This window comes from Centroberyx gerrardi, chromosome 5, assembly GCF_048128805.1.
Source record: "Centroberyx gerrardi isolate f3 chromosome 5, fCenGer3.hap1.cur.20231027, whole genome shotgun sequence".
NCBI lineage: Eukaryota > Metazoa > Chordata > Actinopteri > Beryciformes > Berycidae > Centroberyx > Centroberyx gerrardi.
The window spans coordinates 18,894,795-18,912,370 of record NC_136001.1 but is presented as its reverse complement, the minus strand read 5'-3'; the positions used below and the strand labels follow the sequence as shown (position 1 = coordinate 18,912,370).

The 17,576-nt window shown below is 42.6% G+C and overlaps 1 protein-coding gene across 3 annotated transcripts; it reads left to right on the top strand.

Annotated features, from left to right (window-relative positions):
• Positions 1-731: 731 nt before the first annotated feature.
• Positions 732-14,871, top strand: rad54l2 (RAD54 like 2). 3 transcript variants are annotated; one of them, XM_078283654.1, is made up of 22 exons: positions 732-851; positions 1,907-2,099; positions 2,632-2,941; positions 3,030-3,166; positions 3,382-3,525; positions 3,734-3,966; positions 4,249-4,431; positions 4,569-4,702; positions 4,798-4,994; positions 5,205-5,547; positions 5,672-5,849; positions 6,217-6,447; positions 7,249-7,367; positions 7,870-7,988; positions 9,054-9,153; positions 9,244-9,449; positions 10,433-10,608; positions 11,184-11,380; positions 11,626-11,807; positions 11,946-12,035; positions 12,126-12,227; positions 13,446-14,871. In XM_078283654.1, exons 2-22 carry the CDS (start codon positions 1,958-1,960, stop codon positions 14,477-14,479), a joined length of 4,557 nt encoding a protein of 1,518 aa, XP_078139780.1. In that variant the 5' UTR covers positions 732-851; positions 1,907-1,957; the 3' UTR covers positions 14,480-14,871. The 3 variants fall into 3 exon arrangements, with proteins under 3 accessions (XP_078139780.1, XP_078139779.1, XP_078139778.1); XM_078283653.1 differs by having other exon boundaries at positions 3,355-3,525; positions 12,126-12,218; XM_078283652.1 differs by having other exon boundaries at positions 3,355-3,525.
• The last annotated feature ends 2,705 nt before the right edge of the window (positions 14,872-17,576 follow it).

The window sequence follows — 17,576 nt, the reverse complement described above, 5'->3', positions numbered from 1 at the left end:
GGTGCCAGTAACGTACATATATAACAATTCCCGGAAATTTAAACAAATAAAAAAGGTGAAACATCACGTTAACATTAGACAATATTTGACAAAATCCCCTGCAAAAAATACAAGCATTAAGTAAATGATTTATGGGGAGAACTCAATAGTTTTAATGTTAGGCCGTGCATGGACGAAAGTAGCTCACTTTCCTGTTTTGTAGGAATGTGGCCATTAATTAAAGTGCTGCACAGCACTGGCTGAAGCTATCACTATTGCAAAGAAGAATATCGTAATTCAGGGGGAACACCCACAGTCAACCTGTCAAAATCCGTGAAGGGCAGTACACATGGGATATGGGAAATTTCCAGCTTTTAGGTAGTATAGCATATTTATAGTGTAAATCGTCCGGGAAAAAATCGGAATAGGGATGCTACTGGTTGGAATGCAGTGAAATGTAATTTGGGGTCTTTTGAAGGTATAGCCGACCACAATATAAAGATGATAGACATGAGGGATTGCGAACCCTGGGAAAGTTGTAGTTGTGACTGAGTTGATTCTTTTATTTTATTGGTTTAATCCCAGGATAATTATTATGTTTAATCCCTTTGAGCCTCCAGTGAGTCAGGACCAGAGACGGTGGACCCACATTTTGAAACCACCGGGCCCCCACTCACCCCCGGAACCTTCGGTTGGATTAACCACTTCCCCATTTTTGCGGGGACGATCTTTATGGTCACACTGGAAAAACTGGGAAATTAGCAACCTTTACCAGTTCATTTACACAATTACCGCTCATATTAATTGAATAGTAATCAATTGCAGGCATTAACACCGAGGTTTCTCGAAGGAATAGCGTAACCGTACACGAGGTAAGACCGCAGCCCAACAACAGCTTGATGTTTGAACTTCGTATCTTGCTAACGCTTTTTAGTTAGCTTAAAGCGTTAGCCTTGTAACTTAGCTAACGGTAAGTAACGATACACCTACACAATGTTAGATTGCTAGCTATGATAGCCAACAAGCCAGTTGGTTAGCGAACGATAGAACCGTTGCTTGCGAGCCTCATTGCCGACCAGCCACCCTGTTTTGCTGCCATGGATGGACAATGGACGTTGCGTGTTTTTGGCGTTTGAAATTACGTTCATTGTTGTGTAACTAGCATATTGGTCTCGGGACTTAGAGTAACAATAGCAATTATATTTATATAGTAGTTAGTTAGCCAGCGTAGCGGGCTAATTAACGACGGATGAATGTTGCTAGTGTTAACAATAACAACAACATAACAGGGTGGCTGCGCAGTTAGCTTAACGCTATTTGCTAATCTCCATCCTCGGCTCACAAGCTATTGTACTGGATGAAGTCCCTCCCATGGCATGGTTCACGTCATGTAACTCCAATTTTCAGCACGGAATTTCGCAATGATTAAAGGTTCTTAAATTCTTCCAACCCTGGAGTTAGATGCAAGACATTTACACTGTGATCTATACTGATGTAAACATATGAGCACTATTGCCATTACTCAAAAGAAAGGGGGTTCAGCTGCAATAGGCCAGCAGTGATGGAAAGGGTCTCGGGGTGTCCAGTGAACTTGCATAGAGTAAGAACATGTTACGATCAATTACGTTTACATATGTGGTCCAGCACTCTTATGATGATGGATAAAGTTCTGCAAACTGTAGGCCTCACTACACTCATTATTATTACTGTCAAAATCCCCATCCAGGTTGTACTGTTTGCAGCATTATCAATGTTTCCCCTTCTTCGTTTTCTCAACAGCAGTCCTTTTTAGTACTTTGTCTCATAAGATCAACATTATTTTATTTGGTGATACCTGGATTTGGCAGGTTTTGATAATGTCTGAAAGGATGAAGTGTTTAGGTATAACATTGTAATGTAAAGATGTGATGTGTTGTTTTTGTTTCAGGACTCCTGATGAGGGTGTGTAGGTAATACTCTCAGAGCCCCGTAGGACGCCATGTCTGAAGAGGCAATTTCAGAAAGTGACCTGGAGCCCAGCCTTAACAGCGAAGAGGAGGATCTGGAAAATGAAGAGGATGAAGAAGACATGGAGGAAGATGAGGACGAAAATGATGGAGATGACGAAGATGATACAGCTGGTTAGTGACAAAAAAAGTCTCTCTTGACACACCTTTTATTGTTCTATTTCAATGCATTCCAATGTGCTCACAAATTAGGGAAAAAGGCTGAAAACATAGGAGTGTTGCCTAATAAATCAATGAGTTTAGTTAAAATTAAAATCTTCTATTTTCATTGATGACTTCTGATCTCCTCATGACGAGGGAATGAAACATTAAGAATTTTAGTATAGCCCTTAAAATAGCACAACTTAAAGAATCCAAGCCAGTGTTTCTTAAGAAGGAGTTTGTTCATTTTATTGGCAAATTCCATGCATAAGAATAAAAAAGCATGCAACAGTGGTGCACCAGAGACAAGCCTTCCTCAAAATGCAAACAGTACAGGCAGAATCAGTGTGAGGAGAGTCTGATAGATCCAAAGAGAGTCTGATAGATCCAAATTCTTTTGTCAAAACTTAGCAATGCCACACTGTGCAACGGAGCTCTGCAGTCCTTGTTACCCAGCTAGGGTTTTAATCATTGAAGACTTCAACTGATGTACTCTCTCTCACAGAGCAACCTTCGAGTGCCCAGGACAATGCAGAAACAGCTCAGGATGGCGGGGACTCCCCTTCAGCTACCTCCGGAGAGCCTTCCTCTGAGCCTCCATCTCAGCCTGCATCCCGCCCCTCCTCCAGAGCTCCTTCCAGACCTGCCTCTCGATCGCAGCCTCCAACCAGTCCAGAGAACTCAAGCCACAGCAAGCCACCTGCCAGCAAAACAAAGAAACAAAAGGCCTCTAAATTATCAAAATCCTCTAAGTCTTCAAAAGGCTCCAAACTCTCCAAGCCATCAAAGCCTGCACACATGAGGAAGAATATCAGGTACATTCACCTATTTGATATTTACTGACATATGTATTGCAGACCTTTTCTCTGTAACCTGACTTTCTCCTCCCTTCTCCTTTTATAGAAAGCTGCTGAAAGAGCATCAGCTGGAGGCGGGGACCAAGGCTGCCCAGCAGGAAGAGCTGGAGAGGCGGAAACGTCTGGAGCAGCAGAGGAAGGACTTCCCTACACCAGCCCCACCTGTCTCAGACTCTCAAATAGGTGACTGTCCCTCTATCAACAAAGATGCAACTCTGGATTGTTCTTCCGCCTTACATTCCCAATCATATTTCTGTTTGATATCCTCGTACATACCACATCAGAATATTCTCACACCTCAGTCATATTTTTTAAGCTAACTGTCTTTCCATTCATTTGCTGCTTTGCTTTGCTCTGCCTTCTCTCCTAAGTTTCCCTATTCTTTCCCACCTCTTCAGCAGATGAAACAGCTTCTAGGTTAGGGGAAGTATCTCAGTTGGTACCCGCTCTCCTGAACAAGCAGGATGTGATCTGTCTGGATAGCAGTGGTGAGGAAGAGGAAAAAGAGGAGCCCATGCTGCCTGCACATGCCATCAGAGATGGTAAGATGGATAGAGATCAGTTAAAACACTTCATGCTTTTCTCTCTTTGCTCAAAGATGTACTCAACAAAAGCTTGAGACATCACAGATAAGTAATATTTAGTTGGATACGACACTCTTACAATCTCACCTTATTTATAGTTGATTCCAAACTATATGAGTTTTGAGCATTTTCACATACAGTGTTTATTTCGTCAATGTTGACATAGATGTAATTGAGCTGAGTTCCGGGGACGAGGATGCCCTGCAGATTAGCAGTGAGTCGGCTGATGAAGAGGCTGAGGGAACTGCGGGCACAGAGGAGAGCAGCGGGGCGCACGTCAACGACACACTGAACCAGCCTGATGCCCAGGGTAGAGTGCTGGTCAACATCAACCACCCTGCAGAGGAGGAGGACCTTTACCTCGCCCCACAACTGGCCCGCGCCGTCAAACCTCACCAGGTATACAATCTCTATGCTCGCCATCTCACTCTCTGACTCTCTCTCTAACTCTCAATCACAAAGACTCTTATACACCTCCACCTACTCCATAAAAATGTGGTATATTTGAGGCCTTATTGCCTTATTTTTTAAATGTTTTTTGGAGCACCGCCATTTCCATGTTCTTAATGGAGTTTCTGGAACAGACCTACAACTGTTTTGACTTTCAGTTTCCTTTTAATGTCTCTCTCACACACAGTCAAGCTTGTTTTCCCACTAACATTCATCTCCCTCATTTCTAAGGTTGGGGGTATCCGGTTTCTGTATGATAACCTGATTGAGTCTCTGGAGCGGTATAAGACCAGTAGTGGCTTTGGCTGCATCCTTGCTCACAGCATGGGATTGGGCAAGACCCTGCAGGTCATTTCCTTCATAGACATCCTACTGAGGCATACCGGAGCGCACACTGTGCTGGCCATTGTCCCTGTGAGTATTCTGTGTGAGTGGCTTGTTGAACATATGAGTGGTGTATTCGCTCCAGCATATGCAAATGTATGTACACTGAACTCAGTATCTTATTTTTGTGAAATTAAACTCTTTACTCTTTCATCCCCATGCGCCAGGTGAACACACTTCAGAACTGGCTGACAGAGTTTAACCTCTGGCTTCCACCCCAAGAAGCCATTTCTCCTGACACTGACCCTGCATTTGCCGCAGGCCGCACATTCAAAGTTTACATCCTCAATGATGAGCACAAGTATGTAACATGCCATATTGTGTGTGTGTACAAAGTTAGGTACTCATTAGCCAACATTTCATCTGTTAATCATACTGGGTGTGTGTGACCTGCAGGACGACGCTGGCCAGGGCCAAGGTTGTGGAGGACTGGTCCAGAGATGGTGGGGTGCTGCTCATGGGTTATGAGATGTACCGCCTGCTGTCCATGAAGAAGAGCTTCGTCATGGGCCGGAAGAGGAAGTCTAAGAAGCCTGCAGGGCCAATCATCATTGACCTGGATGAGGAAGATAGACAGCAGGAGCTCATGAAAGGTCAGCAAAAGTTATTAGTTTAAGGGAAGCAACATGTAAAATGGCACTGTTTATGTTAGTGTGCTGTGGAAGGTTTCCTGGGGGATAATTATCAGACTGAGGTTACAAAAATAAAGATTTACAGAGTAATTTATATCTACATAGTAAATTGCCTCATCATATTTTATTCATTATTCTCTTTCCTTATCTTCTCTTCTTTTTTCTGTACAGGTATTGAAAAGGCCCTTGCACGGCCTGGCCCAGATGTGGTGATCTGTGACGAGGGTCACCGCATTAAGAACTGCCATGCCAACACATCGCAGGCCCTAAAGAACATCCGCTCACGGCGCAGAGTGGTTCTGACGGGCTACCCATTGCAGAACAACCTCATTGAGTACTGGTGCATGGTGGACTTTGTTAGGCCTGACTTCTTAGGCACGCGTCAGGAGTTCAGCAACATGTTTGAGCGTCCCATTCTGAATGGGCAGTGTGTGGACAGCACACCTCAAGATGTCCGTCTGATGCGCTACCGCAGCCACGTGCTGCACAGCCTGCTGGAGGGCTTTGTCCAGAGGTGAGCTTGCTGTCAGTGACTGGATTTAGAAACGGGATATCATGAAAAGAAAATCATAGTTTCCTCTCCTATGTAGAACATTCTAACTTGTTTGGGTTCTTGATGGTGTTTTTCTGGGTTCCAGACGTGGTCATGATGTGCTGCGGGACCAGCTTCCCTCCAAGGAGGAGCATGTCATCTTGGTGCGGCTGTCTCATATCCAGAGGGCACTCTACACCGAATTCATGAACCGCTTCCGGGAGGCTGGGAACAGTGGCTGGCTCGGTCTCAACCCACTCAAGGCCTTCTGTGTCTGCTGCAAGGTGAGACTTTCCTTGCACCTGCTGTTGGGCCATTAAGAGCCACTGATAGAAAACACTGGTTCTGGGTCCGTCCATTCAGACCTGCTGACCTTTTCCAGAGATTCATCTGTTTCCAGAGGAATCAGATTTTGGCTATGCCTATCAAAATTCTGTTTTGAGTGGCTCAGTGGTCTAAGGCACATATTATTTAACCGCAATGCCTTAGTTTTGAATCCTGGGCCTGGGACCTGTGATGCATGTCATCCCCCTCTCTCTCCCAGTCTTTCTTGTCTCTCTCTTCTGTGACTTATCCGATAAAGGCACAAAAAAAAGTCCTGTTTTGACATTTTTTGAATAAGTGTGTCTTCTTGTTTCCTGATCCCACCAGATCTGGAATCATCCAGACGTCCTCTATGAAACCCTGCAGAAGGAGAATCAGGCCAATGAGCAGGACCTGGACCTGGATGACATCACTTCGGCTAGCAACCCCCGCTGCCCCGCCCCTGGTGCTGGCCTCAAAGCCAAAGTAGCCGACTCCACCAACAGCAAAGTGAACAACCCCCTGCCACCGCTCAATCCCATTCAGGATAGAGCCAATCAAGTCATCACCTATGAATGGGTATGCCATGACAACAACCGACTCTTTATAAACAAGTAGCACATTTGTAGAACATTCATCTTTCAGTCCCCACTGCTTTAAAACTCACTGAAAGTAATAAGTTGCTTAACTTTGTTAGTGTTCAGGCAATTTCATGCAGTGAAGACAGATCATAAACTGGTACTGTCCTCCAAATGCATAAACAGTCAAGAAGAACTGTCTAAGTTTTTTATTTATGTGTGTATTCTTTTTTCTTAGAAACACAGTAAATAAATAAATGGTCAGGAAGCTTTCCCTACTTTATAAATATATCCTTATGAGTAAAGGTATACCAGTGACTGAGCACTTAGATCGAGACGGTTAACTAGCTCTAGAATAAAATGTACAATGATGGCTTGTTCCACAAGGATATAGAGAAACCAGCTGGGTAGGAAAAGCAGTCAGCTCAGTAGATTCAGGGCATACAACATCCAGAAAACAATCAAATAAAAAGCAGGGTAAACATAGGTACATAATCTTAAGTGTTCAAGCAAATTTTCATGTAAAGCCCTTACTCTGTTTGAATAACCATCCTCCCGGAGCCCACAGCTTATTTTTCAAATACCTAACAATTACAAAATTCAAATGCTGAAATACGTTAACTACCTTCCACACCATTCAACTGATGTTGACTGTACCAATATGGCGACTTTGCCATTATGCTTTCTTTGATGTCATGCCCATTTAGGGGTTTCTTGTTACTTTCCTCGGGGCCTGAAGGAGACTCTTGGGGAAACACTGCCATGTTATTCAACAGCCTTTTCTCCTGCTGATATGTCTCAGGCAAAGGACATCATGTCAAACTACCAGACAGGAGTTCTGGAGAACTCGGCCAAGATGGTTCTGCTCTTCCATTTGATCGATGAGAGCGTGAGGAGAGGAGACAAGATTTTGGTCTTCAGGTACATCCTCTGCCCAACATACCAGACATTGAACACAAATCAAACGTAAAGTAATCTATACTAGAGGTACACTTATTGTGTGGTTTAGCCAATTAATTGGGCCAATTAGAGCATTCAGAACTTTTAGAAACAGTTGGAAATTGGTTGATATAATGTTTAGGTTGCTGATTATTGTTTTATTTCATTTTCTTTATTTTATTTGAATCCCCCTGCATCTTAAGAGGTTTCTGCCTCTTGCCAGGTCATCAATGTAAATGGGAATTTCTTAATTGACCTGATGATGTGTCTACTTTATGCGACTACCTTGCCTTAAAATGAAAATGGCAAAATTGATGATTGATTTGTGAGCCATACAATACTGTATATATAAGACCATCTTCAAAAACCTGCAATCAGTTGACATCTACTATATTTCAAAATCTTTTTTTTTGCATTTCACACCTAAGCTCACTAAGACATCCTCTAATACCTCATTCATATGTTTTCGCTGTGTCCCCATTAGCCAGAGCTTGTCCACCCTGACGGTCATTGAGGACTTCTTATCGAAGAGACCCATACCGACGGCCACTGCCTCGTTTGACACCCAAAGCCAGAGCTGGGTCCGCAACCTCAACTACTACAGTGAGTCACCCAGTCTGTGCTCTGTTCCCATAACAACCACTACACAGAATTATGTGGTCTTTGCCATGGAAACCTCAAACGTGTGATTGTCCATATTCCGTTGGTATTCTTGGCTGTGATTTCACCACAGATTTCCCATTTGTTGCAAATTTGCTCTGAGCTCTGGAAACAAGCAAGGTTAAGATCATGTATTTGCCATGGTAGACAAGGGAATTTGAATTTGTCTTTTTGCTTGTCCCTCTGATATGCATATAGATTTTAATTCAGTCAGTCATTATAACAGGTGCAGGGTTCCTAGGGGCTGTGAAAATCCTTGAAAGTTTGTGGATTTGAGGGGAAAAAAAAGTTTTTTTTTAATTAAAATATAGCACCTCATCAATATACCCCAGCTCTCTGAACCTCTCTCCCTCCTAGGATCAGCACTTCACATCCTGAGGAAAACCCTATGATGTTTATTTGCTTTGATATAGCAGCAGCTTTAAAATGAATGATTTCACCATGATTTCTTGACTATAGGTTGTGATCCTGAGTAAAAAATGAGGTCTCTGTGATTCTTTGAATTTGATGTCCAAGTGATTGTGGGAACTGTGTACATGCATCAAGTAAGAGATAATGCATAACGTGGTTTTTAATACACAACATGGTTTTATCTTTTTTTTTTATTATTATTCTTCACTGGCACTTCACTGGTCCTTTTTTTTAAGGATTTAGAGCACTCACCATACACATAGTGTAATTAGGAAGTTAAGCACGTCTCATATACATGTATGCATTTCACCAGAGGTCAGAGTAGAGTGCTGAGTCAGTCATTTATGATGCCCTCAGAACAGGTAGGGGTTCAGTGTCTCGCTCAAGGATAGTCCAGCAGGGATGGACTCATTGGCTGCTGCAGGGATAAAACCTGTGAACCCTGGTTACAAGCGAATCTCTAACCATCAGACCACCAGCTCTGTCTTATTGTAACTAAGATATTCAATGGAAAATGGAAATGGAAAATGACCATGATGCAAGTTAAAGTGGGTTTGGGTGGTTTGGTGTGAAGAGATGATGTTTGCTTCTCTACAGGACTGGATGGGAGTACATCTGCCTCAGAGAGAGAACGACTTATCAACCAGTTTAATGACCCAGAGAACAGCGCAGCATGGGTCTTCCTACTTTCTACTAGGTAGCTGTCTCAGTTCTTCATTCTTTCTCACACTTCCCCCAAGCACCGACAGGAACGTCAATTCTAATTAATTTGCTGTGCTCCACACAGAGCGGGCTGCTTGGGGGTAAATCTGATTGGGGCCAACCGCGTCGTGGTGTTTGATGCATCCTGGAACCCATGTCATGACGCCCAAGCAGTGTGTAGGGTGTACCGCTACGGTCAGAGAAAACCCTGCCACATTTACCGCCTTGTCTGTGACTTCACCCTGGAGAAGAAGATCTATGATAGACAAGTCTCCAAACAGGGCATGTCAGGTAAGAAAGTGTGTGCCTGTGTATGAATGTGAGTGTATAGATTTCATGCTTAGAATATTGCAGCGTAACGTAAAATAATGGTGGTGTACAAAACTCTTTTTGAATAGATTGTTTTTGGCAATTACAGTTTCTAAATGGGGGGGAAAACATGCCATGAGTATTGCCATGGAAATTTGTACATGTGAAGAATCTGTTTTTCAGGCATTTTATGACACCTCCACCAATGCAATTCTCCAATTGCAAAGCTGCACCCTCCCTAAGAGTTTGTTTGTTCATCATTTGTCTTCCGGGTTTGATTTTCTGACAAAATAGCATGTGAATCCAGTGCTGTTTAGAAGCTGACTTGGAAATTCCAGATGTCGGACTTCCCACCAGCACATGAACACAGCATGATATTTATGGCTAAAAAAGGATAATCACCTAATGGCAGAAATCCCAGATCCGGATCACCAACTGAACCTTAGGCCAAGGGCTGCCTGTCCACAAAATTTCAGCCAAATCCGTTCATAACTTTCTGAGATATCTTGCTAACAAACAGACTGGGGTGGATACTTAACCTCCTCCAACTTTGTTGGCAGAGGTAATGAAGATCATGAGAAGTGCTTGGACTGGTAGACAAAGGGCTGGTGCATGTAACAAATATACAGTGTCTGAAAACATTAAACAACACCAGTTCTCATGGCTCACCTGAATGCACAGTCAGTTCAGTCAGTATCAGTTAGAATTTACAATTGCCAGAAGGACACGTATTAAGTTTCACTTATTGAAGTGGCACCTTTCCTCTGTTATGTCACAAATGACATAGGAACATGAACACCAAATGGAAGGCTAATAAAAGGCTTGAACCAGTATTCATGATTGTGCCATGTAGCTGTTATGAAGCGCTTATCCAAGCACTATAAATGCATTCTTAACCAGATTTAATGTGGGCTATTACCAACATTTGCCTGTGTTTAACCAGTATTGTGTTGGTTTGTTTAAAGACCGTGTGGTAGATGACCTGAATCCAGTGCTGAACTTCACTCGTAAGGAAGTGGAGTCGCTGCTGCACTTTGTAGAGGAGGAGCCTAACCTAGCCAAAAACTCCCTGGACCCCCGAGAGGACATGGAGGCAGTCATCAGCCAAGCTTGTCAGCTCTACCCGCGCCTCATCACCAAGGTACAGTACACATGCCTAGTGACGCTCATGTCTACAACCTGCAGGAAACACAGTTTGAGCAGTTTAGGGCCAAAAATGTAGCTTTTTTTTGTCCATTTAGCTACCCTCAGTCAGATTGTAAGCATTAAAATGTAAGAGTGTGTACATGCCACTTCTTCCCCAGGCCACTGCGTTAACTGAGAACGTATTCTTAGTCAATCTGCCTGGTAAAATAATTTAAAATGATGGGGAATGTAAGTTGTTTTTTTTCCAAGTTAGCAATTTAATTTGCCAACAGTGGAACATTTTAGCCTGCTCAAAGACAGGCTACAGGTTTTGTACTGGTGGGTTACACTGACATGGATATGAAATGGGCTTGTTCACTAAGTTAGTCTACAGCATTTATAGTCTATTTCATATTGCAATTCAGCATAAAAGAAATCACAATATGATGATTTTATTAATATTGTGCAGCACATTAAAAAAGGTGTTTACTCTGGCACTTCTGAGCCCCCCTTGGCTCTCCACTGGAAAAACTGGCTGTTGAATTACAATTCAGTCACCTAAATTGGAACTGTTTCCATTTGTCTCAACAGCATCCTTTCCATCATGAGTCTCTGCTGGTGGACCGGAAGGAGTCAAAACTGACCAAAGCAGAGAAGAGAGCGGCCAAGAAGAGCTATGAAGATGAGAAGCGAGCCTCCGTGCCGTACTCTCGCCCATCGTATGCCCACTATTACCCGACCAGTGACCAGACGCTTAACAATATACCAGCATTCAACCAGCGCAGCTGGTGAGTTTCAAACTGTGAATTTTAAACTTTTACTTTACTATATGGGGAAATAAATAGGCATATATAATAATATGATATATTATAAGGAATATTATATAATTTAATACACAGCATTATACTAAGTAGTAGGCCTGTATCCAAAGCTTCAATATGGCTATGAGCCTTTGGGTGGAAGTTTAATTTCAAAACCTTTATATCAGGGTATGTTTATGATCATCTTATGAGTTTAGCCCATATATTTCCAGGCGTCCCATGACACGGCCAGATGACAAGCCTGTGGCAAGTGTCAGGCCCATCCAGTCCACCCCAATCCCCATGATGCCTCGCCAGGTCATGGGCATGGCTGGCTCCAGCTCTGGTGGCAGCTTCCCTGTCAACTACCTGCAGAAAGCTGGGGTTTATGTGCAGAGGATTGTCACCACAACTGGTAATTATTAACGTGCTCCTGCTACATATCACTCTAGAACATAATTATTCTTTCTTGTGTCAAATGCCATGGAACATCTGGATGGACATTTGACATGAGGCATTATTTTAACATCAGCCATTTTGTCTGAATCCACAGATATTGTAATCCCAGGAGCCAACAGCACAACTGATGTTCAGGCCCGAATTGGTGCAGGAGAGAGCATCCATGTCATCAAAGGGTCTAAAGGTAGTGGCAACAACACAGTAAGGACTCTGTCTGCAGTCAGTGCATTTCAGTAAATTGTTTCTATGACTTGGCATGTCTTGTCCACCACAGGTACCTACATAAGGACAAATGATGGAAGAATTTTTGCTATCCGGTCTGGAAAGATCAGTAGACCAGCAGTGGGGGGCTCTGCCACTTCAAGAGGTACAATAGGTTTGTATAATCAAGATATAATCCCTGACACAATGGAAAATCAGCATTATAACAGCTTCATATGACCGTTTTTAAACAGTAATTGGTTCATTACACATTTTGTAATGTGATTACATTGCACATAAAATTCACACAGAGATTATCATATTTACCACTGGCTATTCTCTCCCAACTTCCAAAATTTGTACATCTCAGTTAAAACAAAAAAAGTTCTCTCTAGACCAGTGGTTTCCAGTCATGTGCCATCGTGAGCTGTGTATATAGATTTTCATTCCAACCAAACACGACATCATCTGATTTCACTGATTCCTCTGTAATTCAAGATGTGCTCATTAGTGAAATCGGCTACTGTAGTGTTTGGATGGAATGAAAACTTTTTCTGTTTTTGCTTCTTCTTGCATACCTTCGCAGTACAGCTCACTACCTGTCTGACCCATTAAAATTGTTGAACAAGTGAATGATTGTTCAACAAGTGAATGATTTTGCATCTTTAGTCGAGGTCCAGAGTTTGCACACAGATTAGTGATGACCTGAAGTAAGCAATTTGGCACATTTGGAAGTTAACTGGCCCTCAGTGACCTAATTTTCATTTGGGTAGTTAAAATTATTTCTATCATACAGACAAAATGCCACAAGTGCAGAAGAGTAGACAGGAAGGTACAGTGAATCCACCCCAAAAGAGATTTCCAACGATCTTGAAAAGTTCAATTAATATTTGTGAACAACAATCTCCCCAAAGCTAGAAACCAGGGAGCCAAAGCTCTGATCTGTTATGTCATCATGAGATGAACACTGGAGCTGCTCCACTGATAATGAATCGAGAAAATACGTTTGGACTCATAAATTATCTGTTTGACATTTTACATCAAAATAAGGTTCATTTTATTGTAGTGACAACATTTATTAACCAGAAAATGAGCCCACATTCCCATAAAATCCGTGTCCATGATTGTGGAATAATGCATATGAAATGTTACAGGCAAGTGAATCTGCTCATACCATTTGTGTAACTTTTATTTTTATTTTTTTTACAAAGCACATAATTTGTGATGGACTTGTTACAAATCATCAATGTTCATTTATGTAATGAATCATGTCATGAGCTTCTATTACATCTCTAATACACATTTGGCTACACCGGCTCTGTTTCAGGATTGACCTTTCAAGAATAAATCATGTCTCATGACGTTTCATGACACCATTTCCTCTCTTCTGTAGACTCCCAGAGTTCCCAAATCCACCCAGTCAGTAACGGCTGTTCATCCCCTGTGGAGCAGCAGCGCAGCCCAGATGAAGAGCAACGCCCCTCGACCCCTGAAAGCCCCGAGATTCTCCGAGAGCTCAGCCGCTACAGTGTCCCCACAGGTAATGCCACTGCCGGTGTGGCAGGAAATGAATTGCCGTCGCCGTCAGACGTGTCAGCTGAACCACCAGGGGACGGAGGCAGTTCGCAGAACAGTGAGACTGGTGACCTCAGCAGGCAACTCAGCGATGACCTCCTGGGATCCACGTTAGAGCCGCGCGGTGGCAAACGCAAGAGTACTGAAAGCCACGGCAACAAGCCAGTAGGAGGCAAACGCACTTCTGCTGCAGCACATTTCCCCAGCCTTCCCCTGGGCAGTGGGCTCAGCTTTCCCCCCGTGGGTCTGAACTCTTCCTCCCTACTGGGAAACCTAGGGCACATGAGTCACCCACTTCTCATGGGCGGCAGTGGCGGATCTTCATTCCTTCAGACACCAGGACAGACACTGAGTGACCTGCAGGCCATGTTCCCTTCTGCAGGGTCAGACCTGCTGAGCCAGTCAGCCACAGGGAATGGACACCTTCCCGCCTCCTCCTCTTCCTCCTCCTCATCGTCCTCTCTTTCCGCCGTTTTCCCCTCCACTGCCACCACCATTCCTATGTCATCTGCCCCAACAGCAGCCACTTCTTCTTCCTCCCTGGCATCAGGTTCTCTGCCCCCCTACTTGATGAACCCCAACATGGCTGGTCTGCTGTCCTCAGGCTTCAATCTCAATTACAGTCAGTCCCTGCTCTCTGAGCCCAGAATGTTCCCCGCCCCTCTTCTCTCCGGGTCAGGGGGATTCCCTGCACCCAGCCCCAACTCTACTGCATCCAGATTCCTTTCCCATTTCAACAATCCCACCTCCAGCCTATTGGGGGCAGCTCTGAGCCAACCTGATACACATCTGACCACGGAGAACGGTGGTAGTAGCTCTGATGACGACGTTATAGAGGTGACAGGGCAATAGACAGTCAAAGACCCGCAGAGGCAGTTTCACACACAATCTTATTAAACATGGTTAACCTACATTAGGGATGGGAACAGTCACTGGGGATGGGAATGATTACATGTTTACACGACTAGTTGTGGGGAAATCAGAGACAATGAAAATAGTAGCTGAACTATATTAATTACTTTTCTTACCACAAGGTTCCTACAATAAAAGGAAAACCTGTGAAAGTCATGGAATTTGAAAATTGTGTTTTCTAGGCCTGAATAGATGTGGACAAATGAGGCGTCCAAAAAAATTAGAATGTTTTTTTTGTTTTTTGTTTTTTTTGGCAAGTGTTTATTGTCAAGCTTGCTGCTGATGGAGCTAATTACCTTTTTGAAGGAAATTTTACTTATCTTTCCTCATTGCCCCAAATGATAGTTGTATACTTGGATATTCACATTAGCTATAAAGCAAAAAAGTACATTTGAAAATAGATGCAGACAATATTGGTCATGAAAATTGTGTGAAAATTGATGATCAAAATTGTGTTGGAATCCATCCAACAAAACTTGTATTTTCAGCATTGCTCCTTAATTGTGTCCCTGTCTTGTCTTTGGTATAAGGCTTATCTGTTCAGATTTCAGAGCTGTTGATTGATGATTAATTGCATCGCTATAGTCTGAGTGTGCAAGCACATTGGAATGCATATGAGTGGAACAATAAGTGATATCAAAGGAAAAAAGTGAAACTTCTTCTAAAACATTCAATGTTCATCCTAACTTGATGGAAACACCTGGCAGGATACAATTAGGTTGACAAATGTTGAGATTAATTGTATCTATTTTGGCATTTTCTATTAGACTAGTCGTTTAAACAGTTTATATCATTCAGCTAATCATCAGTGGAATAAATCTAAATTCCCATTCCTAATGGTCTCATACAAATTCGGATACACTCACACACATGGACTCACATGCCTCAAGCGAACGAGAGAATAAGTTGTACCTTAATAGGTTTATGAAGACAGAGTAACAAATCCTTATGCTGAATATCCCAGATTTGTTCAGCTCAAGCATCAGAGACGACAGGAACAGACTTGTCGTATGGGGACCAGCTGAATCTTTCAAGGGGCTTTCCAAGCACAGCCTCTCCTGCTATATTTTTAAGCAAGGCTTTGCCATGCGATTAATTTGATTTCCTCTGAACTGGGATGGACTAATCTGATGAACAATGCTTCATGTTGGGTTTTCTCATAATATATTGCCGTGAAGTTAGTTGTGAATTGTGAACCGTTCTAATGCAAGCAAAAAAGTGACTGCTGCTGTTACAAATAGTAGCCCCGCTGATCTGCTGCACACGTTTTTATTTAGTCCAGGTTAGGAGTTCTTCAGCTCAGTTCCCCCTTCTGGTGAACAAGTCTGGAAAGCTGCAAAAACGTGTAAGAGGGAAATAATGGAATATTGTAATTGGAAGCAGTTCATGGGGGCTATAGAATGTAGGGTCAATAGTTATCACAATTCACTTGACAATGATATATTTGGAGAAAATCCTACAAGGCTTACCTTTAACAGTTGGATTGTTAAGCTCTCAGAGAGCTTATTTTAGTCATTAGCAATTTGATAGACATTGTAGCATCCCCTGTTGGAAAGGATATTGTGTGTGATCTGGATGTCTTGATTACAATACTATAACTGAAAATGTTGATACTTTGTAAATAGTGGTCATTATCATTGTTTATATTGCAAGTCAATACTGTGCAGTGTGCAGATTTTGGTTCAAGGGAGTGGTTTTAGGGAGGTGGTTTATTATTCTTACAATGACTCTCATGATGATAGACATGCCCTCGCACTGATGCTGGGGAAACAAATTTACTTTCTTTCAATGAGTCCTTAAAACTAAAATGAATGTACTTTCATGCTAGCCTTTGATAACACAGGGGCTGCGACATGGATTCGGACTGTGTTCTTTCATTTTTAGCCTTAAATGACACAAAGGGGTCTTGAGTCTTAGCATTTATGTCAGTACATCCTTTTACAATCTGCTGGAAGAACTTCTGAGCATTGAGACGGTTGGTGTGAAACTCAAAACACAAGTTTAAGGTAGATTCAGCATTATGATTAAAAGCACCAAGTGCGAAAGCCAAATGGAGTACAAACCAAGAGTTAATGTTGCTGGTTCATTTCCAAGAGCTTGTCATTCGTCTTTTGTAGCACACTCCCTTTTTTCTGAAGTCTCCCCACCATCTATTGATATATCACTGCTGAGTCAACCTACATGCTTTGACAATTTTCTTACAAATTCTAGCATACTGTCAGAAACTTCCTGAGAACAAACATGATCTAAGCTGTAGAAGCCATTGCATTTGTGCAGCCTAAGTGTACAACAAGTCAATGTAGCCACTAACCACCAAACCAGTTATGTAATCAACATTACATTACAACCACCAAGAACTGTGGCAGATCAAGTCAGGGTATGTGATGGCCTTACAAGCTTTTCAGAGGTGCATCTTTGCAAGCAGTGCAGTGTAAGTAGCTTCTTTCAGTGTCTGTAGATCTGCGGTGCTTAGGGAGTTTAGGGAGTTTAGGTCTTCGCTGTTCTCTGTAGCCTTGTGTTTCTGTGTTGTGATGACACCTCAAGGTATTTAGATTCGGGAAGATCCCCTTCCTCCATTGCTATGTAGGCTAGATGCAGTGGTTATTAACCTTATGAGAACACTGGATAATCTAACACAACAGATCATTCCCTCTGGAATTTAATTTTTTTGTACTTCTGTTCTTGTGGGGTCCACTTTTTGCTCTAAACCCCCCAGATTCTCAGTACTGTACAACTTTTCCTTAATTTGCTACTGGCTCCTTACCCGTCGTTCTGTATGCTACATTTTTCTCATTATGGACATCATTTTTCTTAAGCATGTCTTGGGAACTTCAGATTTGGTTTGTCCAATTCGAAGGTAGACAGAGCTGGCACTTTGACAAAGGATCATATCTGCTTAACTTGTGAATTGTACATCGTACTGACCCCATGTCTTCACTCTCAGTCTTCGGAATCAATTGGAAACACTTCTCATCTGAATCGTGGTATTATCAGTTTATAAACAAACCTGCCTGTCATTTCTTGTCAGTCATGCATT

Bases quoted from the DNA above. Each gene is read 5' to 3' on its own strand.
- rad54l2 (XM_078283652.1), top strand. From the start codon at position 1,958: ATGTCTGAAGAGGCAATTTCAGAAAGTGACCTGGAGCCCAGCCTTAAC. The intron at 5,548-5,671 runs GTGAGCTTGCTG...TCTGGGTTCCAG, and splicing joins CTGGAGGGCTTTGTCCAGAG to ACGTGGTCATGATGTGCTGC. The intron at 11,808-11,945 runs GTAATTATTAAC...CTGAATCCACAG, and splicing joins GAGGATTGTCACCACAACTG to ATATTGTAATCCCAGGAGCC.